The sequence below is a fragment of the Peromyscus leucopus genome, chromosome 13 (genome assembly GCF_004664715.2).
Source record: "Peromyscus leucopus breed LL Stock chromosome 13, UCI_PerLeu_2.1, whole genome shotgun sequence".
Lineage (NCBI taxonomy): Eukaryota > Metazoa > Chordata > Mammalia > Rodentia > Cricetidae > Peromyscus > Peromyscus leucopus.
The window spans coordinates 57,243,774-57,267,342 of record NC_051074.1 but is presented as its reverse complement, the minus strand read 5'-3'; the positions used below and the strand labels follow the sequence as shown (position 1 = coordinate 57,267,342).

The window sequence follows — 23,569 nt, the reverse complement described above, 5'->3', positions numbered from 1 at the left end:
AGACATTTCACTCGAGGGTTAGTTTACTTTGTGTCTTCCAATGACACAGTCGCAAAGAGCTGAAGATGACTGAGCACGGAGGCGACGCCAGTAAACCTGGGTGGCCCCTTCGAGGTGTCCATGCTAGCATGGCACTGGCGTCTCTCTCTGACAGTATTTCCGGTCCACAGCCTTAGTACGTACCCACCGCGCCTGCCTGCCCGTTTTCGGCAGCCATCATCAGTGCTGTCTTCCCTGAATTGTCCGCGGCGTTCACTTGGGCATCGTGTCTCAGAAGCAGCTGCAAGCACTCCGCGTGGTCACCGAAGGCTGCTGCGTGGAGCGTCGTCCTGAAGGTTTCAAACATGCACGCATTGATCGCCTTTAAATTTGGCAGCAACTATCAAAAGACACGCTTTCTAAAGACGCAAAGCTTCTGGGTTGATGGAAATGATGGCCAAATCCTGTCTTAGACCCATGTGAGGTGGCCCTGAAGTGTCACCTATATGAACGGTGCCCCTTAGATTGGGGTGGGGTGGGGAGGGGAGGTCATGCATGCAATGACTCCGATAAGGAAATCAGCACCATTCCGACCTTCTAATCTTGAGTTCTAGTGAGATCTCACTTGTCTGGGAGACAGACACTTTTAACATTAAGGGATAGTTTGTAGGTAATTGGTTGGTTTGCTAAAAACCGTATAAGCCTACATAATCTAATGCAGATTATGGTGGGGTGACTGGGGAGGTGAGCTTGCCATTACTACTCATCAAAACGGAAAAGGCATTAGCCTTAATGAAGTAACTCCACTCAAGGACTCCATTTCCTGTATATACTCAGCCACGTAAACAGATTCACACCCAAGTATTCACTGTGCTACTTCTTAGAAATGGAATATTGAAAGCAACATGAATACTCTTCAAAAGAAGTCAGGCTAAGCAACATGCTATGTATTCATTTAATGAAATAACATGCAGCTTTAAAAAAATAAGATCTCTAGGACATAAAAACATACTACGTATTACTTTCTCAATTAAAATTTTTCCCCGCTTTGGCCAAGCATCATCCATGTCTGTGATTCTAGCACTCAGCAGGGCAGAGTCAGGAAGAGTATGAGTTTGAGGCTAGCCTGGGCTTCATAGCTAGTTCAAGGCCAGCCTGAGCTACACAGCAAGACTCTATGGGTTGGAGCTGGAGCTTGGTCTAAGCTTGTCTAAGGTCCTGGATTCAGTTCTAAGCACTGCCAAAAATAGGCGTATATAAAAATAAAAGCAAATGGCTTACTATGCTACAACCCAAAACAAAGACCAAGACTTGAGACCAAAAGCATGACACCTCTGTATCACTCACCGGCCTTTGTCATCCCTACAACTGACGATGCTGGAATCTATGGCCCCCAGCAGCAATGATGCACAGTTCTCATGACCATTTATTCTAAAACGAAATGGATTTTAGTGTAAAAACAGACAAAACTTAAAATATATATTCCTTCACACCGTATCATTATATGCACTGTGTATTTAACAATTTGATATATTTTTAGAAATCAGATGCTAATATTTATGGCATGCTACAGTAGTGTACATTGAAACTTCCTGCTGCTCCCATTAAGGCCCTCTGTGTTTGTGAGATCGTCTGGAGCACCATTCAAACAAGCTTCCACGTAGGTGATGTCGAGACACCCAAGTGGGAAAGACAGATCCTTCACACGTGAATTCGCCCTGATTAGTATTTTTAAGATTTGTCCATTTGGGGCTGGAGAGATGGCTCAGCAGTTAAGAGCACTGCCTGCTCTACCAGAGGACCAATTCCCAGCATCCACATGGTGGCTCGCAACTGTCTGTAACTCTAATTCCAGGGGACGTGACACCCTCACACAGACATACACACAGGCAAAACACCATGCACATAAAATAAAAAAATAAATTTTAAAAAAGATCTGTCCATTTTTACTTTATGTGTATCAGCTTTTTTCCTGCATGTAAGGATGTATGTTCACTGCATGTGTACCTCACGCCCAGGGATGCTCAAAGAGGGCACTGGATCCCCTGAAACTGGTATGGATGGCTGTTAGCCACCATGTGGGTGCTGGGAACCAAGTCTGGGTCCTCTGCAAGCAAGTACTCTTAATTACTTAGCCATCTCTCCAGCGCCCCAAACCACCTTGATTCTCTCTCAGCTACCCTTTCTTTACTGATTTGATTTCATGCCTCTAGTATCTCTCCTGTCAAATGGCCCAGCATCAAGGGAAGCCCAGAGACAGTGTAAACACAAAGCTCTTTCAAGTCTTGTACCCCAGGCTGATTCATGGAACTCGACTTAAGGTCAGTGCATTCTATGAATAACATTTCTCTCTATAAACCTGCAATAACGATTACATGTAAAAAGAAGGAGAATGAGGAGAAGAAAGAGAAGGAGGAGGAGGAGGGAGGAGAAGAAAGGATGAAGATGAGGAATTATATGAAAAGTCTTCCTGGCAGAAAATTTCTTACTAACTACAGGTATATTGGTATTAACGTTGACTTATTTTTCAGAGTTTGCCAGGCAATGGGGAGAACCACTGAAGATTTCTTCCCATCTATGGACCGTGCCTCTCAGGCCACCACCATGGGATACATGAGTCACCTTGGAACTGTAGCTTCTGGAAAATCATTAACACGACAGCCCATGCATTGCCAGCAGACCTATTTGTCTTTAGCAGCAGAAGAGACTATTTGAGTCTTATCTGCAATCTAAGTGCTTTCTTCCATTCACAAGAGGCACGTTTTCTATGTGCAGCTAAAGGAACAGAAGAAGCACCATGACATTTCCAACCTTTCTACTTACATTGCACAGTGCAGTGGCGTGAAGGGATTGCCGATAAATTTCCGGAAACATTTTTGCTCCAGAAGTACCTCTATGCAGTTTTCATTGCCTGCAAAGAAAAAACAGATTCAGAGAGCTCCCCAGACAGAAACTCAGTTCAACATGGTCTGGTGTTTTTTAATTCCCCATTAAGTGTTAGGTTCTAGCATATGAATTTCCCTGAATTGGCTGAATGCTCGCTCTCCGTGGAATAAAATTAACAAAACACTATAATGCTATTAACTACGCTCACAGGTGTTCTGAGATATGATGAACAAATCAAACAATGAAGGCCATATGGCCTGGTGGAGAGAGATAAAGAAGTCACCTCATTTGCAGGCAGAATAGATTCTGGGTCACCCCCAGCTCTTGACAGATGCCCACCATCAGCATACCTCAATTTTCCCATGTTGAGAATAGGGACATTCTCCTTTCACCCACACAAACAGGCTAACTTATAGTTCCATACCCAAGTGAAGGGGGTAATGCCTTGTAGAAAACACAACAACAAGACTCTGGACATAAAACACCATGGCAGTGTTTTTAGTGGCATCTGGCCACAGTAGGCACCCAATGAGTATTTGTTTTTAAGTACATGAGTAAATGTGAAGCATTGTGGTGAACAACAATGGCATGAGACTTTTAAACCCTTCTCTGCCATTGCCTTAGCTAGGGTTTCTGGTGCTGTGATAAAGCACCATGATCAAAAGCAACTTGGGAAGGAAAGGGTTTATTTCGATTTTCAGCTTGTCAAAGTCCGTCATCCAGGGAAGTCAGGGCGGAAACGGTATGTCAGTCAGGGGCCATGGAGAATGCTGCTTACTAGCTTATTCTTCACGGATTGCTCAGCCTGCTTTCTTACAGTATCTGGGACCACCAGCCCAGGGATGCCACTGCCCATAGTGAGTTGGGCCCTCCCACGGCAACTATGAATCAGGAAAATCTACCATAGGCTTGCCCACAGGCCATTTGAGTGGGGGCATTTTCTCAGTTGACGTTTTCTCTCCCAAATGACTCTAGCTTGTGTCAAGTTGACATAAAACTAGCTGGTGCCACCCATTTTATTTGTTCCATGACCTGAGACAATTTATGTGTGATGCTTTGTGCCTCAGTTTCCTTTACATATTCAAGTTGGCCTAGGAACACTCATCTTGCCCATGTCACAAGATGATAGCGACTTTATAAAGAACCTAAGTATGCTTTGGAACGTGCTGTTCAGTTCTAGTGCAGGAAGGCATTGCTAGTTGGCTTTATCACAGATCAGTGTCCTGGAATCTCTTCTTGACTAACCTCAGGGCTAATTTAATTTTAATTTTAGTCAAAGTCCTACGTGGGTGGTTTGAAACAGTAAAGTACAAACAAAACCTTCCTTGTAACTAAAGAGACAAGTTGATACTGCTTTTAGAAGAACTGAGAAATGTATGAAACCCCTAGCAAGTAAGTGATATTGTCCAGGTTTCCATTTGCATCCAACCATCACTTGGTGGTCCTAGACATCTTAGCCTCTATATAGTCTGAATCCCCCAAAGGACCAACTTAGGACAAGACCTGCTTATTCCATTCCTCAGTGGGAGGCTGGGTCTGTGCAGTTCAAAGTGGAGAGTGACATACTACTTCCAATATTTCACACCGCCGACGAAGGGGGTTCTGGGAGCTTGGACCTCAGACCTGGAGGGAGGCGGCTCTAGAATTCTGGAATTGTGCATTGCTTGCGTGGGAGAAGTCTCCTCTCCTGGGCTTCCACCTGGGCGGGCTCAAGGGCAGAAAGGCGGAGCCAGCTGGGTGCTGGGATTCCAGCAGTGCCACGGTGCAGGACCTAATTGTTTTATACAGTGCCGGGGACTGAGCGGAAGGCTTTGCATGCTAGACAAGCACTTCACAAAGAGCCTCAGACCACTTCAATGGTCATGAATCGGTACAATCAGCAGTCGTTTCTCCTTTTTCCCCAAGTAAGTGAAAGGAGGAATTTCAACATCCCAAGTTGTAAGCGCAACAACAAATGTGGACTCTGAGTAGTAAAGAAGAAAGACCCAAAGCTAAACTGACTCATCCACTGGTGGTCACTTGGGGCAGGAACTACACTGCCTATGGTGTTCTGATTTTACCTTCACTGTTTTAATACTTGACGTGATTCCTGGCTATCTGACATAGATCAGAAACTCCGATTGCAACTGCTCAAGTCCATTGGTGATTGTGATGAGGAGTTATGTATCACAGAAAGAGGAAAGCAAAGTTTTCCTCAGTCAAGGCATCATGGCAGCCATGGGGTGGGGATGAGGGATCTGTTTGAAACCACCGAAGACGGACAAAAGCCACGTCTGGGGTACACAGACGCCGGAAACCACAGCATGCAGCGACCTTCTCGCCTCCACTGGGGTTGCAGAGGGGTGAGGTCAGAACGTCTAGTTGAATCACTCAGCTGGCATGCAACTCACCATTGTAACAAGCCCAGTGCAGCGGCGTGTAGCCCTGGTTGTCCTTGAAACAGCAGTCCTCTTCAGAAAGGGCGATCTGGAGCAGCTCGCTCAGCCACGTGGCGTGGCCCCGAGCAGCCGCATAGTGCAGGGGCGTCCTCCCTCTGGAGTCTCTACAGAGGATCGACGCTTCTTGTTCCAGCAGCATTTGCACACACTCCTCATGTCCTGTCATGATCTGGCCCCGTCGCAATAAAAACACAAAACACACCTCAGTTGGCTGGGAATGACACCATTGAGAATGGACAGACGGGCGCCCCCTGCCTGGCCTAAGAGAGGCAGATGGCTTTGCTGAGGAGGTAGGAGGCAGAACAACCCTAGCAAATCCCTACCAGAAAAGCCCCTGAGAAACACGAACGATCTCTCCAAACAAAACAGGGAAGGTATCATGCTACCGTAGGAAATAGCAGCTTCAGAACCCAGGAGCATGTTCAACCCTGGCCGTCCACCTCTGTCAGACATACGTCACTTGGCCCCTCTCTCTCTCTGACTCACTTTATTCACCCGTGACCTCACAGGTTGCTCAGTACTAAGGAGACAACACAATCACACGACACAGTGCGGATGGGGATGTATTCTGGAAATACCAGAGTGTCTGTACACAAAGCTAGAAAGCGTAGCCTATTACCCTCTTGGGCTAGCAGCCTGTCAATCCTAAACTAACATGCACAGCATGCTTCCCTGCTGGATTCTGGGGGGGGTCGCAACACTGTGGCAAGTATTTGTGTGCCGAATCAGCAAAGGCACAAGGAAAGCTCTACATGAAAGGAACCTCTTCAGTGCCTTTGTAACTGTATGAGATCCCTGCTGGATGCACAGTCTGCCGCTGATAGGCACATGTATGTAAAGTTTCCAGGCCTGCTGTGCGGCCCAGAAGAAGTGTCAAGAAATAAGAACTGTAATTATGTCAATAACGATGGAAATGATTTTTGTCACTCATTAAGGTGTTTATACCACCTCCACACAGCAGTTTCATGACTTTCACCTCTGTCCACTTAGCTTATTTTTATCCTGCAAAAAAAAAAAAACCCACAATCCTGCAGATGTGTACAAACAACTGGCCACAGGATACATACACGGCCATCATTTGTCACAAAGGGCAACAGAAAGAGCATGCCTGCTCAAAACCAGGTAATCACTGAATTCATCTTGTTACACAATGAAGCATTAGAAATGACCAGACAGAAAAATATTTAATGGCATGGAAAATGGTCTTTTATACATACTAAGAGAAAAAAGACCATGTTATGTGAGTGTGTGTGCATATATATGTATGTATGCGTATATGTATGAATATATGTAAATATACATATGTATACCAGTATATGTGCGTATATGTATATATGTGTATAGGTGGTAGGTGTATATGCGTGTATCCATGTGTATATGTGTATATATGTGTGTATATGCACACTTGTGTGTATGTGTGAATATGTATATGTGTGTATATGTGTGTGTGTGTGCATGTATCAAATGTGGTTATTCCCTGGAGGTATGATTACTGATAATTGTGATTTTCTTTTTCTACACTTAAAAAAAAATATTTTGTAAGTTTTCTGTGATATGCATTTTGTAACCAGAAAGGGGAGCCAATCCCTCCAACAGCAGGTATTCATTTGTCTGTTATCACAACCTCACAAGTCTTAAAGCAGGACCTGACTATAGCTTTCATTATGGCATCACTGTATAAAATTCTCTAATTTCATTTTGACTGTGACGCTAATTGGCTATATCATGAAACAAATCTTTTCCCCTAAAGCTCACATAGAGAAGACCCAAGGAGGCTCATTGAAAATGCACTTGACTGAAGCCGAGGATGATATACACACCCCTCTATGTAAGGCTGTGCACCCCACAACGTCAACAGCGTCCACATTTGCATCCTTCTCTAGTAACAGCGAGACAGCATCGATGTGTCCGTACGCTACGGCAAGCATCAGTGGGGTCCTAGGGAGAGAGAAAGGAGATTCAAAACTACGTCCAGTGAGGACAGCTCTCTGTTCTTAATAATTGCCCAGTAGTTCCTGTGTATCGAATTTGCTACTCTATGCCATGTAGAACAAGAGGTCTATTTCTGTTCTAAGGGCCTCACGGAATGGTGGCCTAACACATAGGCCCAGGGCAGGGCAGGGGACGGTCTCATCTCAAGCAGTCACATTAATTCTACCATTTTCAAAACTGTGTGGCAATCCCTAGGTGCCAACTGGCCGGGGCGTGTGCGCATACAGAAGAGCCTCTTGCTCCCGTCACAGCAACCAATGGTGAAGTCTGCTCAGGATTTACCTCCATGGGCAGAGCGGCCTTGCTTTGGAAATAAGTCCGGCCAGTGTAGAAGAAAGACGGGGCCCTGCTCTGACTGTTACTCAAGTTCGCTCCCCTGGAGATAGCGGCTAGAGCCTTTCCGTCTGCACTTCCTATTTGTAAGAAGAGCCTGGGTGAAGAACAGGCCAACAGACAGAAAAACAGACGAGGAGAGGACACAAGCTGAAGGAATTTTTTTTTTCTCACAACAGAGACAGACCCTTGAGGTCTGCCTTTTTGCCATTATTAATTAAAAAGTGGGAAAGGAGTCACTTTATAAATCAAAGATGGGAAGAAATGGGAACTATTAAAAGCCAGGAAGCGTGTCTACAGCTGGGATAGAAAGGTGCTTGCTGTCGTTAAGATGTGCGCGCACACACACACACACACACACACACACACACACACACGCACACGCACACGCACACGCACACGCACACATGCACGCACACGCACACATGCACGCGCACGCACACACACACATGCATGCGCACGCACACACACATGCAAGCACACACACACGCACACACACACGCACACACACATGCACACACACGGAGGACCTCACTTACACACACGCTCTGGTGGCGACGCCTCACTGTTCTAGGCTCCTCGCCTACGAGTTCCACAGAGAGGAGCTCCTATCCTAGACCCAGCCGTCAGCCTTCCTCACTGCTCAGCAAACCAGCCCATCACCGCGGCAGAGGGGCCAACGCGAAGACACTTACTGTCCCTTGCCATCTTTCACATCAACCACTTCCGGGTTGTCCGCTATTTCGAGTAGTAGTCGCAAACACAGCGTGTGACCGTTAACAACTGAAAAAGAAAACAGTGGACGCTCTTTTAACAAACCAACATTGTGGGTGTCTCTCCCAGGCGAAACCGATATGGACTTCAAATCGGCGATTTCCCACTGCTGCTAGCAAGCTGTCCCGGTTTCTGGTTCAAGACCGGCCGGGTGGCACGGCCCAGTGAGCCTGTCTTCCCCGTTTCTTGTTGGACACCTTGATCTTCACCTTCCTTTTCTGTTTCCAGAGTCAGGGAGCTTTTCCTATCTCTTTGCATAGGACTGATAAGTATCCCACACGCCAGTCCCACTGAGGGGCACTCCACGGTCATACGACCATCCTGTGTCAAGCCCATCACCAGCCCTTTTTAAAGAGCAGAGAGGAGGGATAGGAAGGATCGAGATGGGAGAGAAAGAGGGGAGGGGGGCGGAGAACAGAATGGACCCTGCTCTTCTGGATCAGTGAACTCCAAGTTCGATATCCGAGCAGCAGTTCTCACTGATGAGTGGTGGCTGAATGTAAACCGCCAAGCCAGGATAGGAAGCCCAGCCCTGTGTCCCCTCCTCACCGATGCCGACGTCTTAGGAATGCTGCAGCAGGTGACGGCAGCTACCATCTCCCTTCCCTCTCCGCTCCTTGCCCTGCTGATGCTGAGTGAGGAGGAGTCAGAGGCCCCTAGTTAGGGCTGCTGGCCCTTACCTGGCCCAGCTACTCCGCAGTGGACAGAACATGGAGCATAACCCCAATGCCATGCACAGTTGGGGAAGGATGTGCCCATGTGCATAACTAAAGATGCTCCTTTAGGAGAAGGAGGTGCCTACCTGAGTGTGAGGGATGCTGGGAAGCAAACCTCATGGGATGATAAACCCCTCCTCTAGAATAAGGCATTTCTCTGGTGTACTGAATGCAGCCTTTGAAAAGCCTTACATCTATCATGGAAATTCCACTCGGGGAATAAGATGAAGATGAATATCCTTAGCATTGCAGACATGGCTTACTCTGAACAATAAGAACACCACAAAGGACATTGAACTTCCCTTCTCCGGATGTGGCGAGAGAAGGGAATAAATGTAGTTATGCTGGGTTGATAAAGGCCCCTCCTGGGGCTGTTTTACAGGCATTTTTACTGCTTTCCAGTCAAGAGAGAATGATAACTTGATTTCCACACAGTTCTGGAGCAACACATATTAGAATTAGCTCACTTTCATCAACAGCATTCAAACAAACGACGGGAACAATGCCCATGTGCTGTAAGCCAGAGCCTTCAGTTTGTTCTCAGCATCCGTGTGTGTGTGTGTGTGTGTGTGTGTGTGTGTGTGTGTGTGTATAATATATATGTATATATAATAGATATATGGAGAAAATAGTATGGATTAGAGTTCCAGGTAACATTTTATGCTGCTGTTGTTGTTCTTAAAATTACACAAAAGCCTGTTACCTTGTTGAAATTTGCAGGGCGTTTAATGCATGTCTAAAAGAAAAGATTGGCATAGGACAGACCGCTAAATCCCCTCGGCAATGCGTGCAGGGGGTGGGAACAACAGATCTCGGCTTTTCTTTCTGTATCAATTTGATATTCTTCAATGCTCAGAATCACTCCAAGGCTATTTTGTTTTTGACTAAAGATAAGAATCTCTCCGTTCATAATGCTCACCTAGTGTGTCACATGGCAGAATCATCTACAGTGGGGCTTCTGCATCCTCAATGTAGCTGTCTGAGCTTAACTCACAGCCCTCAGGAAAATTTCAGTCCCCCTTAGAGTAACAAGCCTCCGTTCTCCCCGGTTCACACACACTCTATTCTCCCCAAACTGTCTTCTAGCAAAGACATCAGCATCCTAGCTGTGGCCTGCCATCTCCGGCCTGTTACACCGCCTCAGCCTCTCCCAGCTATGAATGACAGCCATTATTCACGCGGCTCCAAGATCACAACTGTCACTGCGTTTATCTGTGCTAAACCCTCCGACGTTCATTCTGGCTGGCCCTCTTCACAGGAACAAAGGAACCGGACTCTCACGTGAACTGAAAAAAAATTTTTTTGGCTAAGTGGATCCCCGAATCTCGGGCTGAAGCTTCGGCACAGCAGACATTTTGTGCAGCCTGTAAATAAATGACTCAAGGGACAGCCGGAGTGAGTCTTCTTGACCACTAGGGGGAACCCTTGGACCACACCTACATCACAGTGGCACATGGGTGAGGCTGGTCGTCATTATTCACCTGTTTTAAGGGTAGTCTTCCACAATCAAAGGTGGCCGTTGCCGACTGCTAGGAATTACATGGTAACAAGCCAGATGCCTGGCTACGCTAGGCAACACGTCTTTTAAAAAAGCAAATTTGATTTTGACAGTATTACCAAGGAATGCCTAAGAGACAAAAATACTAGTGAGATACAAAAATTATAACTGGCTATGCCAGCCATCACTGGCCTTTTCCCAGCAGTAACTGTTTCCAGATAATCAGGCGACAGGTAGGCTTTCTCTGTCTCTGGATTGTGTCTGTTCAGTGGCTTGGGTGTTAAGGGATATTGATAGACATATACTTTTTTAAAAAAATTACATTTGTATTTATTTTGTTGTGTGTCTGTCAAGGTATGCATGTGGAGATCCAAGGACAACTTGCAGGAATTGGTTCTCTTTTCTGACATGTGGACTCCAGTGATCGAATTCAGGCCATTGGGCTTGGCAGTAAGAACAATACTACTGAGCACTCTCACTAGCTCTGAAAAATATATACCTACCTGTCTAGCATTCCTAGAAAACTTTCAAGTAATGAGAACCATACACATCTTTTGAAAATGTGTCTTGATTCCTTCACTTCCTCAATAAGACCATACTCACTTTTTTTTCTTTAAAAGATGTTGCACACTGCCCTTCAAAGGCTGACACCATGGCATCGCCTCAACTAGAAGGTACTTAGGCGTTAGCTGGGCCACCACAGCATTGCCTTCACATCTGTGCACATCTGGAAGTGTCCCAAGACATTCTGGGAAAGTCACATCACTTGCTGACTGACAGGGACTTGTTTCTGCTTTGATATCAGATGCATGAGAAGGTGGAGCGAAAGCTAAGTGAAGAAGCATGTAGGCTGATAGAGTGATGTGTTTTATTAGCTCACAGTCTGCGATCCCCCTGATGAAACAGTCCTATAACATCATTAAAGCTTTCAATGGCTTTAGGATTCTGATGTGGCTTGTTCCGTCTGACTGACTCTAAAGATCACAGTGTAACTTGCCTCTCGCTCAGAAGTTTTGGGGTGGCCTTTGGTCAAGGGCTCTTATGCTCTTTCTTTGGGAAAGAAAAGGCCAGAAAGCGCCAATTATGTTTCAGGAGAAAGCAGATCAAAAGCATTTTGGAAGCATTCAGGTATACATGGTGTAGAAATAAAACTGATGGTAAAAATCAGGATGGAAGACACTGCTATCCTTTGCGGGAGTGGGGGGTGGGGGGTGAGCCCAGGGCCTGGTGCATGCTGGGCACATGCTTTCCCTCTGAGCTACAGGCCCAGCTAGGATCCTTTTAAAATCTTTTAAAATTCGTATTAATTTATTTGTTGGGATGGCATGTGCTCTGTGCATTTGGATAACAGAGGACAGCTTGCAGAAGTCCATTCTTCCCCCTCGGGCGACATGGGTCCCAAGGACTGAACTCAGGTCACTCAGGCATGGTGGCAAGCACCGCTATCTGCTGAGCCACCTTACCCATTTTACCCTTTCATTTATACCTACGCGTACACTGCGAAACTCGGGAATAAACTGGACCTTTGAGGAGACCTACCTGAGGCATGAAGTGGAGTTCTTTTGGTGACATTGTCTTTCACAAAGATGGACGCGCCCTGGTTAACTAGAGCTTCCACGCATTCCGTGTGGCCCTTGAAAGCCGCTAGGTACAACGCGGTCCGGCCTTTCTCGTCCCTCATGTCCAGGTCCACTAGTGACTGGAGAAGGACCTCCAAGGCTTGGTGGTGCCCATTGTAAGCCTGCGAAGAGGAAAGCCACAAATAATCCCGTGGCAGCCACCCGAGGGGCTGAGCTTCCAGGGTCGCTGACTCCTGCACGGAGATGCCTAGTCCTATTGCAATTGATATGCCATGTTCGGTTGATGTCCCTGGGAGGCCTGCCCTTTTCTGAAGGGAAATGGGGGGAGGGGAGGGGAGGTGGGGAAGAGGAGATGGGGTGGAACTGAGAGGAGAGGAAGGAGGGAGAAATGTGGTCAGGATGTAATATATGAGAGAATGAATGAAGGGATGAATGAATGAATGAATGAATGAATGAATGAATAGACAAAGAAGGAAAATAGCCCATTGGAGCATCACTTGGGATGGACTCTAAAGCCAGTAAACAGAAGTTGGACTGAAGCACTAATTCACGAACCTCTGGTTTCCTAGAAATGCCCTTATCCTCAACTGTCAACGTTTGCTCAAAGGCATCCCATCCACCAGTGCCTGCTTATTAGATCTAACAGTGTAAAAATCTAATAAAGACAAATGGCTGTGTGAATTATCTGTTCATCTACCAGTAGAGTCCCTACACGTATCAGTGGGCAAGGAGACCATTTTCAGGATCTTTTCTGTTAATAAAGCTGGCGGGGGAAATTATTGGAAACATTAAAGACTCTGTAATCCAACCCAGGCACGCAAACCTTCCCTCACAGCCCACCACGCGACTGATTGCTAACCACGAGTGTGTAGGCGAGTTTCTTAACTGTACTTAGAGTTTTGTTTCCTCATCTATAAACTGAGAGCAATAAAAGCTGCCTCCTGGGACTGCCGCAGAGATGAAGAGAGACTGCACCAGCTTCGCCTGAGATCTGATGCGCAGCGCGTGCCTGCCTTCCTCGTCCTCTCTTCCGCTGAGCGTGATAATGATAATATAATGAAGCCACAGAAACAATGAGGGAAATACAGGACATGGGTCAGGGCCAAGTTCAGATCTATTATGAGGTCCTAGGCTGTATACTATTAAAAACAGGCCAGAAAGTCGGAGGCTTTGAATTCAGTCTGTAAAGGGAAAAATATTACTCCCCCTCACAATCCTCACAATAGAGAAGCAAAGGAGCCTGAAAATAAAAGAGAAGAAGGGGTGGGCTACCTGGGGTGCAGAGGGCCAGAGGGCCAAGGAGGGAACAGGAGAGGTCTGTCCTGGGGTCTTTGACATCAAAGACCCTCTCTTCTGTCACTGGAATTTTTTTCACTGAACTATATCCCTCAAGGTACCATGTATTTGCAAAAGACTCCGCACAAAGGATTAATTTCCTTAATATACAAAGAACTTTTGGAAACCAGGAAAGTGTTCAAAGGACCTGAAAAAGCCACTCACAGTGGAAAAAAATGTAAAATGCCCATAGACATATGAAAATCTACATAAAATACTATAGTGGTATTTAATGATAACCTGGACGATGAATGAAGGGTCTGCCATACCCAATATCATTAAGATTGGGGAGGAGGGGGAGCGATTTTAGACACCCTGGTGGGTGTGTAGGCTGCTATGACTTTTGTGGAGGGTGATATGACAGTACCCAAAAGAGGTTTTTAGAAACTAAGTTGCAGGCAATATATTTAGCATGGCCTCGTTTATATAAAAAGAAGATGTATGTGTGCATATTTATATTTATATGTACTTCTATAGTCACAAGAAAAATTCAGGATACCAAAGAAGCCAATAATGGTGGTTATTTCCAGAACTAACAGGTATTAAGTGTATGTGCTTAATTTAACATCTTCCTAAAAATAACTTAAATGATTTTTGCCCTGAGTATAGATTAACAACAATAACAAAAAACTAAGTTGAAAAGAATCCATAAGAATTAAGAGTACTGATAAGTTAAAATAAAAATTTCTCGTTTCATTATTTTTGTTAATGATTTCGATAATTTGCACATATTAGAAGTGTATCCTTGATGTAACGTGATATAAATCATCTGGTAACGAGTTCCTATTAATATCCCTTTCCCAACTTCTCCCTCGATTTCTAAGCACACGGGTCCGACCTCTCCTTGGTATCTGCTCTTGAATGTCTAAGCGCAGCACACTGAATCCCGGATTCCCTTCCCAGAACCTGCTCTGACTGCAGCCTTGCCTTCTCAGCAAACGGCAGTGTGACTCTCAGGCGCACCCTTAGGCAGTTATCTGTATTTCTCTAACTCTTAAGCCCGGGATTGCGGCCCTGAACAAGCATCTGGGTCAGTGGTGCCGTGGACCATGACAAAGAGTGCCCTCCATTCCTTGCCCTGTTCCGGGTGGGTCACGTCAGCCCAGGGAAGGTGCTTCCTAGCTAACTCAGAGGCATCTCTGTGTTCTCAGGAATGCCCCAAGAACCTCAAACCTCCGTTCACATCCACAGAGGGGCTGTGTAAGCGGCGGCAGCCCGTGGGACACTGTCGCCTCGTCTCATCTGAGGCACTGCCGCACTGCAGACTCCCATCATACCGTTTGACCAGAATTCCAGCGAAAGTGTCCCCTCCTCCCTGGCCCTTCTGATCTACGGTGCGCACCAGCACCGGATGAAACCTTTCTACGGTCAAGCCGGATGCCACGCCACTCCTGCAAACTCAGCCTCGAGCTTCTTCTCTTGATGGCAGCGAAATCCAAAACCTGCCCTGACCAGCCAGGCCTGGGCTCTGGCCCTCCCCAGCATCCTTAGCATGTCCCGGCTCTGGGGTGCCCACACTGCCCTCTAAGGTTAAGCGCACGAATCTCCTCCTCTGGCCATTACGCCTGCACTTTCTGTTCCTTGTCTGGAAATGTTTATCCAGACAGCCCCCTGACCGTCCTGGTACATCTACGCTAATGCACCTTACCAGGGAAGTAAGCCCCCAGCACGTGTCAAAGTTCAGCCTGCTTACTTCTTTGTCTTCAAAGTACTCATTGCTACCAAATACTAATCGTGCATATGTTGATTTGCTTTGGTAATAGCAACGGTCTACTGAGGACTTTCTATGCGTTGGTGCCATGCCAAGCACTCCACATCTCGTTATGGTCTGTAAATGTCCTTTTTTAAAAAAGATTTATTTATTTATTATATATAGTATTCTGCTGGCATATATCCCTGCCTTCCAGAAGAGGGCACCAGATCTTATTATAAATGGTTGTGAGCCACCATGTGGATGCTGGGAATTGAACTCAGGACCTCTGGAAGAGCAGTCAATGCTCTTAACCTCTGAGCCATCTCTCCAGCCCCAAATGTCCTTTTTTTTTTTTTTTTTTTTTTTTTTTTTTTTTTTTTTTTTTTGAGACAGGACCTTGTTATATAGCCTAGGCTGACTTCAACCCTTAGGCCTCCTGCTCTAGCATCTCGTGTGCTGGGATGGTCACCAACACATATGTAGGCATATGTCACCATACTTATTGTAAACACCTGTTTTCAAAGGTCAAATAATCACAAAACTTTTCCCTCGGAAATTCCATTTGATTGATGTGAAGGCTAAATATTTTTGTGTTTGCCTGTAATGGAATAGGGTGGAATAACAAATGCTAAATGAAAACCTAAATTCCTTCTATAGAAAGCTCCATGTAAATGGAAAATGTCTTGAACATAGATAGCTATGGAGCAAGAAGGCATGCTCTGGGGACAAAGTTCTAGACTACTGTGCCTTTACTCTCCACTACTGCCTCTCTAGAGACAGGAAAACCAAACTCCCTGTGTCAAGAGCTGTAGCTGCTCAGGACAGGAAGTCTGCATCGTAACCTAAATTCTGAAGTAACCACTAGCCGGCTGCTTGGTGTGAGCTTGGCAGCCCTCAGTGGAATGCACCACCTCACCAGTCCGGGGTTTAGAAGCTCCTGTGATCCTCATCTTACCAGGGAGCGCCCAGAGGGGCAGTTATGCTAAGGGTAATGCAGCCTTGGGTGGAAGAACCAGGTTTCAGTAAGACAGGCTGACCCAGGAGCCCCTTGGAGAGAGAAAGGGAAATTCAATATGGCAGTTTAGACTCATGTTCCTTGGCCTCTTATGGGGAGCTTCAAATATCCACAAAGAAGAGAAAGTGGTAAAATGTCTTCCATATATCCTGTATCAGCTTCAGCCATTATCAACTCAGGCCATAGGTGATTTTTAAGCCAACTCAGGACCATCTAACCTTAAACTAAGAGCCTATTTCTAGTGACAGGAACATCCAGGTAGGACTGTAAATCAGATTTTCAGACTTTATTCTCTTCATGACTTTTCAAACCATGGCCTCCCACTTTATGGTAAGTGGTAGTTATCAGTTCGGCTTACTGAGAAATCATGACTCCACGCTGAAGGGACCTGGGCCCAGTAGACAGCAGAGGGTTCTACATATATTTCCAAATCTGGCCCCTTCTCCATGGTGACAGGAATAGTAAATGATAGGAATTCCAGCCACGCCACCATGATTGCGCATGCCCGGGCCAGACACTTAGTCATTTCCGGGTCATACATCCTACATAATAATCCGTAAGCTGTGTGGTCACGTAAATTGTGCGCAGTGTGACCACATGATCTGTGTGCGTGCATGGAGTAGCCATGTGGGCCCAGGTGCACATGCACAGGGGTAGTCCTTAAAAGGCGGATCCCATGTACACCCCCTCCTTCTTCTCATGTGTCTTTCAGCAGGCCTGATCACACCCTGTCCTTTCCTCTTCCTAATAAAACTCTTGATAGTGGGTTTATGTTGTGATTCATGACTTTTCCTCGCAGGGTAAGAGCGCCGCACAAAACCAACAGTAAACACTTTCATTTCTGTTCACTGAACTTAGCCGAGGAGAACTTACGATGCGTGTAGATACACAAGTGACAGAGGCCGGCACACTTAGGTTTAATAAAGAGAAGACCCACGGGGGAAGGAGAAACACAGGCAGGAGGCAGGGAGCGTTTCTAGAACAATAGCTGTAAGGAGGTACTTAGCCTCTGCACTTTCTCATTTAATCCCCACAATTAAAAAAAAAAAAAACACAAAAATCCATGTGTTGTTTTCAGGTTAAAGCAGCTTAGGATAAAACACAACACAATTAGTGCTACTAATTACAGCTTTCCAGCCTGGATGATTTTGTGGCATAGGCACGTGAAAATGCTCGCAATGGATCAAAAGCCAGATTTACCTACAGGACGGATTCCCCGTTTCCTCCATTGTTTGCAGCTTCTTTTTTTTTCCCCTTAATTTTTTTCTCATACACTATATTTCGAGCATGTTTTTCCATTCCCCTAAACTCCTCCCGAGCCTCCCACACAACCTCATTTTCTTGTTCTCTCTCAAAACCAAAAATAAAGTGCAAATAAAAACAAACCAGTAAAACATAAATGCCAAAACGAAAAGTCCACAACAACCACCACCACTACCACCTAACCACCTGGTGTTCACTCTGCGCTGGCCGCCTTCTCCTGGGCAGGGGCCTGGCCTGTTCAGGAGTGTGGTTGATACACCCAGTGAGACTCCGTCGGAGAGAACGAATTTTCCCTTTGCCACCAGGTAACTGTTGCAAACAGTTTCTTATGAGGGATGAATTTTACTATGCTAAGATGTCACAGGGAGTAGCAGACTTTAAAATGATTTAAATTATTAATTTAAACTAGATCAAGAAATATCTCATTAGGCAACTTAAATGCCTCAATCGTGATTCATTTACTTAAGCCTTTAAAGATGGAAACTATGGGCAGACAAGGAGAGGGCATTTGGGAGCCCAGCACATTTCAGGGACGCCACAAGTCCATCTGGAAATCTCCACAGCTGGAGTCTCCCGTTTGCATAACCTCATCTCTTGATTTAAAATTTTTCAAGTGGAAGAAATGAATATGAGATTCTCTGAGCTGATAACCCTGGAGATCTGAATCATTCAGGCAGGAAATAGTACCTCAAAGCAGGTCAGGTCTCTCTATGGGTCAAGGTTTAGGGCATCTCTTTCAATTTGCCTGCTAGAATTCTTTTACCTAAGAACACTAGGCCTTGGGTTTTATCAAGGTAGCAGCTCCAGTAAAGCCTGGAGAGGGTGACGAGTGTATTCATAGGTGTCCTGCAGTGAATAATTTCTAAGTGCTAGCTTGTTGAGGGGAGAATGAAATGGTTCTAGAACAGGTCCATCGGGATCGTTCTGGTCAAAGTCACCCCCATCATTTTAGGCTTCGGCTTCTGCTCTCTTGTAAGTTTGTGACCTCTGAGACAGACGTCACACCATCTTCCTTATCTCCTCAAATCGGAACAAGTGGTTTCTGTTTCGCTCAGAGTAGGTCAGAGTTGTTAGCACGGACCGGGAGGTCCCGTGAGATGTCGTGGCGGGTGTCCCCCGACTCTCTCCCTCACCACTGTCACCTCCTTGGTGGTCACACTGTTGTTCCGTGACATGCCAAGCATTCTCCGACGCCAGGACTCTACACTTGTGCCCAGAGTCTTCTGCTGGAGAGCAATGTGACTAGCTCAGGCCCCCTGTGCGAACGTGGCATTCTCCGCCCTGTTAAACAGCCCCCTGTCTGCCACCTCCATCCTCCAGCACAGGGATTCCAGTTCATTTTATTACCATCTGGCGTGCTATGGCTGCCTGATGTCTCTCCAGTACGGGAAGCTCTGCAAGGCTTCGCTCCTTCCTTGGGACAGCTATCTCCTCCTAGGAAAGTGACGGGCGCTATTCCCAGCCAGTGTGTGTCTCACGGAGGAGAGAGACTCGTGGTGATAACCGTGAGGACGAAGTTGGCTGTTGACACACAGATGCCACCAGGTGCTCTTCTAATTGCTTTACCCGGATTAGCTCATGCCCTTCCCACAGGGGCCCTTGAGGAGGCACCGATATTCCTTTCTTCTGATGGATGGGGAGCCAGACACAAGACATTAGGTACCTGGCTAACCTCACACAACTGACAAACAAACTCAAAAGGGTCTTCAGAGCCTTAACTGCTTTGTCCTTTTTCCTTCACAGTGGGAGACAACATGTTCGGATGCATCACTGATGAGAGGCGTGGCATCTAGGACCGCCTCTGCTCATCTTCTGTGCCCCCTGCCAGCTGCAGCACCGCCAAAGCCCAGTCTTTGCACGGTGTTACCACCATGCCACCCTCTCCTATGCCATGGAGACCCAGAGAGCTCAGAAGTGCGCCCCGTGCACAGTAAACACAAAGCAAGTCATTTTATGGGGAAAAAAATGAGGATAGAATTTTTGGAAGCCTGGACCTCGGTCTCTTCTCAGCAGCAATGCAATCAGCTCCATGTTCAAAGGGCACAAGGACCCTGCTCTGAAAACCCACACGGCCTCGCTAAAGGTATCTGTGCTCATCATTCTCCTTGAATCCTGTCCCACTGTATTTACTCAACAAAGGCATGTCTAAGTACCACCTCGACCTCTGTGACCAGACCATGCCTGAGTGTTCAGCCTTCAGCAACACTGTGGGCAGGCAAGCTGGCTGTGGCTGGGTGTGACTGCCAGGCAGCAGGGCTCTTTCAAACAGGGGCTAATCACTGAGGATGAACCAGACACCATCCGGAGCAGAGATACAGGAGTGGAGGAGCCTCCAGGAAGAGTTTGGGAGTCAACACTGCCCCCTTTGATTACCTGGAGGTGTGTGGGGGGGGAAGCTTTGCTAGTGAGAACTCTGTCCGGCCACCCAGACCTCTCCAGCATGAAAACAAGCCCGGGAACCTCCTCTGAGGATAGTGCAAACCAGGAAGAATGATACAGTTGCTCTTCTAAACCTGCTCCTTTTCTCACGCAGTTTTGTTTAAAATCCACACAGGTTTTAATTGTGACATTTGAAAATGTGACATTTGATTATTCATAGATTTAACGTTTGCATGTTACTCTCCATAATCAGATCTCTTCAGCTGAAATGTTTCCTTTATATAAAGAAATTATTAAAGCTTATGGTGATCATTTATTACTCCTTCCATGGTAGTGACTTTATGTAGGCGTCATCTTTTTTATTTGTCCCCATTCTACAGATGAGGACACTGAGGACAAGGTAGGTGACTGTATCTAAGGTGAAGCTGGTGACACAGTCCCTCTCGGCAGCACATGCTTTAACCCTCTGCTGTTTTCATTAGCACTGATCACAGCCTTTCTGGGCTACATCTCAAGAGCAGGCGAAGTTTCTGGAACTTGTTCTTTGTGAGACAAACAGGGGAAGCTGCCCACAGCAGTTCACTTACCGCTAAATGGAGTGGACTCTTGGGAGCGACGCAATCTGATTCTTCAAAACCAGTGTTGGTTCTTTCCAAAAGCTGTCGAGAAAAACAGATAAATAAATAAATGCGAGAGTCACCAAGGAATTGTGGTTTCTGGTTCCTAGCATGGATAAGCGAGAAGGGAGCTTCAGAAGTTAAGACATTTTACAGTGTACCAGCAAATGAAGTCCAGAGATCAAGTACCACCATCTGACCTGCAAACCAAGTGTTCAAGTTTCCAGATCAACTTGGCATTTGATAGCTACTCAAATGAGATGTTTGTGCATGAAACGCTGCTTCTTTGTCAATTCAGAAAAAAATCATCCATTTCACTGAGAGAATAATCCATAATAATGAAAAATGATAGTGTTTATTCCATTATCAAACACATGCTGACTGAAAATACCGTTGGAAAAGACAGGCTAGTCTCCTTATTGTCGCGAAGCTTACAGTTTAGAAAAAGACATCAAACACAAATAAATTAACAAACCCGGAAGCATTTGAAGTGCCGTGTGCCGCCATGAACATAAAACGTGGTAGGTGGTGGAGGAGCATGAGGCTGAGGGTTAACCTGGACCCATGGCAAGGGAAGGCCTCTCCAGGGAGACAGAGTCTTAAATGATGAGACTTAAGAGAGGAAACATTGTAACAAGAGACTACTGGGAGAAGGGTTAATGAAATACACGAAGTGGCAACATGCTGAATTAAAATCTTAAGGTGCTGGGGAGCATGATTGGATGATGGCATGCTCATGGACTACTGTTAAATCTTTTTGTCTATTCATCATAGGAATTTATCCCCTGATAAACAGTTAGATGAGGCAAGCATGGAGAGATGCACTCACGCAACAAACATTTAGTGAATGATTATCGTGCACAATGATAATATTGTACAATGACTGAAGATTCAACAGTAAAATAAAAGTCAACTTTCTCAAGGAGGGAGTTATACAATGAGAAGTTAGAGTTCATTATATACTACAAGGTGTGAAAAATGAAGGAGAGGAGGGGTCTGGAGGGCAAATCCTCTGCAACTTCACGTAGAGACGGGGCCGGCGTCACCGAGTAGATGGCCAAGCCTGACCTGGAGCAGAGGAGACAGCCTTGTGGCCATCTGGGCATTCCAAGGAGAATGGTCAGCAACCAGCAAGTTCCTCAGAGACAGGTGTAACCAAGATCACCAAGGAGGCCAGAGCAATGTTGTGGGAGGCCAGAGCAATGTCGTGAGGAGATGAGAAGGCAGAGGAGGAATCGGGTGGGGAGAGAACGCTGAAAAGATCCTTGTGGGTTGTGGTCAAGATTCTGCCTTTGATCCAAGATGTGGCAGAAACTCACTAATGTGCTTTGAGCAGAGAAATGGCGTGATCTAAATGATTCCAGAGCCGGGATGGATGTATGAACACAGTTGTCATCAATGTCCACCCTAGACCCCTGGTAGGTGGGCATGACTGCCCTATAAGGCAGGGTTAGACAACCCAAAGGGACATTTTCTAGATGCTCTTGAGCAAGAGCTCCAGACAGGATTTAAATTCTGGCGATGAAAGGCACTAATGGAAGTTTTGAAGACAGAAATGGACAGAATAAACCCCTGCCATTCCGGTGGGGATCATGCCATTCTGGTGGGGATCATGCCATTCTGGTGAGGATCATGCCATTCTGGTGAGGATCATGCCATTCTGGTGGGGATCATGGTTGTGGAGTTGTGTTTGCTTGTCTTTCAGCTTCTCATGTACAGACCACGGGACAGTGCAGGTACAGAAGTAAGAGGTGGCCATGCCAGGCATCTGCTTTGGGGACAGGTGGATCCAGCCAAAACTCTGGATGGCTCTAGAGGTAGAAATGTTCCCGCATATCAGCAAGGATGGTGTGTCTTTGAATCCTCCACTGTAGTGGCTGCCCTGGGATTCACTCTCTCCAGGATTATGGGGAAGAGGCCACTCCCTAGCATAATGCCTCTGTTCAAGCTTATTCCTGGACGTCCAGCCTAGGCTCCACTTTCCTAAACGTTCCCGTATTCTTGCAACACCCAATAAATAAAATTATATCTTTCAGTCTTCAGCTAGGCAGCATGTTTTCATGGCCTGCAAATGAAGCATGCACAGATGTTTACAGCGTTTTCTATTTTTAACTTTTCTTTTGAGGGGGTGGGGGGGGGGCCAGTGTCTCACCATGTAGTCCTGGCTGGCCTGGAACTCACAGAGATCTACTGGCTTCTGCCTCTAAGTGCTGCAGTTACAGACTGTACCACCATACCTGGCAACGAAGGTTCTAATAACGACAGTGACAGAATTACAGTAGCCAAACCCTGAAAGGCGAAAGTTCCTAAAAAGAGTACCACTCACGTCTGTCCTTCAAACTCCTTAACGTGTCAGGTGAAACACGCAGTCCAAGGCTGCCCGTGCAACGGACACTATTTTCACTTGAAAACGAAGACCAAACGGACTCGATGTACTCAGAAAACCCTAGAAATGCACTGGCTAAGATGCTCAACCCACAAGGAGAACTGCAGAACGTTTAAGTTCCTCCTCCTGCTTCCTAACCCTTGTTCCCCCGGAGTGAATGTATACTGTTACCGAGTCTCAGTGAGTGTCTGTCAGTTTGACACAAACAGACACACACATGGGAAGAGGGAACCTCCACTGAGAAATCGCCTCCATCAGCTCGACTTGGGGACATGTCTGTGGGGCACTTTTTGAAGAGTTGCTGATTGACCCAGGCAGGCCCACCCACTGTGAGGGGTAGCACCCCTAGGCACGATGCCCTCGGATCCTCAGGTGGCACAGAATGCCTTTCCAGAGTCAATATTATATGGGACAAAATGTTGTGATTAAGAGGCTTTGGTAGATTAAATAACAAGTGTAGAAATTAATAGCTCAAAGCACACAATTTTCAGTTCATAGGTAACACATTATAAATAACTACATTAGAAGTGTGAGATACTTCATTTTCGTTCCTCATTAATATGAGAATAGAACCTGGAACTTAAACAACTGAGGATGCACTAAAATAATAAACACAAATTTAATTTTAACTTCAAAGTACCGATTAAAAAACCATCTCTCGTACACGGCTGAAATCAAAGGAGTC

General features: G+C 46.1%; 1 protein-coding gene across 2 annotated transcripts in view; it reads right to left on the bottom strand.

The window, feature by feature from the left end:
- Positions 1–23,569, bottom strand: part of Ankrd44 (ankyrin repeat domain 44) — a 266,879-nt gene that overhangs the window by 10,647 nt on the left and 232,663 nt on the right. For both annotated transcript variants that reach the window (XM_037210410.1, XM_037210411.1), the window contains exons 17-24: positions 20,469–20,540; positions 12,156–12,357; positions 8,324–8,411; positions 7,124–7,241; positions 5,256–5,472; positions 2,803–2,890; positions 1,327–1,410; positions 184–329 (exon numbers count right to left, since the gene is read on the bottom strand). In XM_037210410.1, the coding sequence (XP_037066305.1) occupies positions 184–329; positions 1,327–1,410; positions 2,803–2,890; positions 5,256–5,472; positions 7,124–7,241; positions 8,324–8,411; positions 12,156–12,357; positions 20,469–20,540 (1,015 nt within the window). The remainder of the gene's footprint in view (positions 1–183; positions 330–1,326; positions 1,411–2,802; positions 2,891–5,255; positions 5,473–7,123; positions 7,242–8,323; positions 8,412–12,155; positions 12,358–20,468; positions 20,541–23,569) is intronic.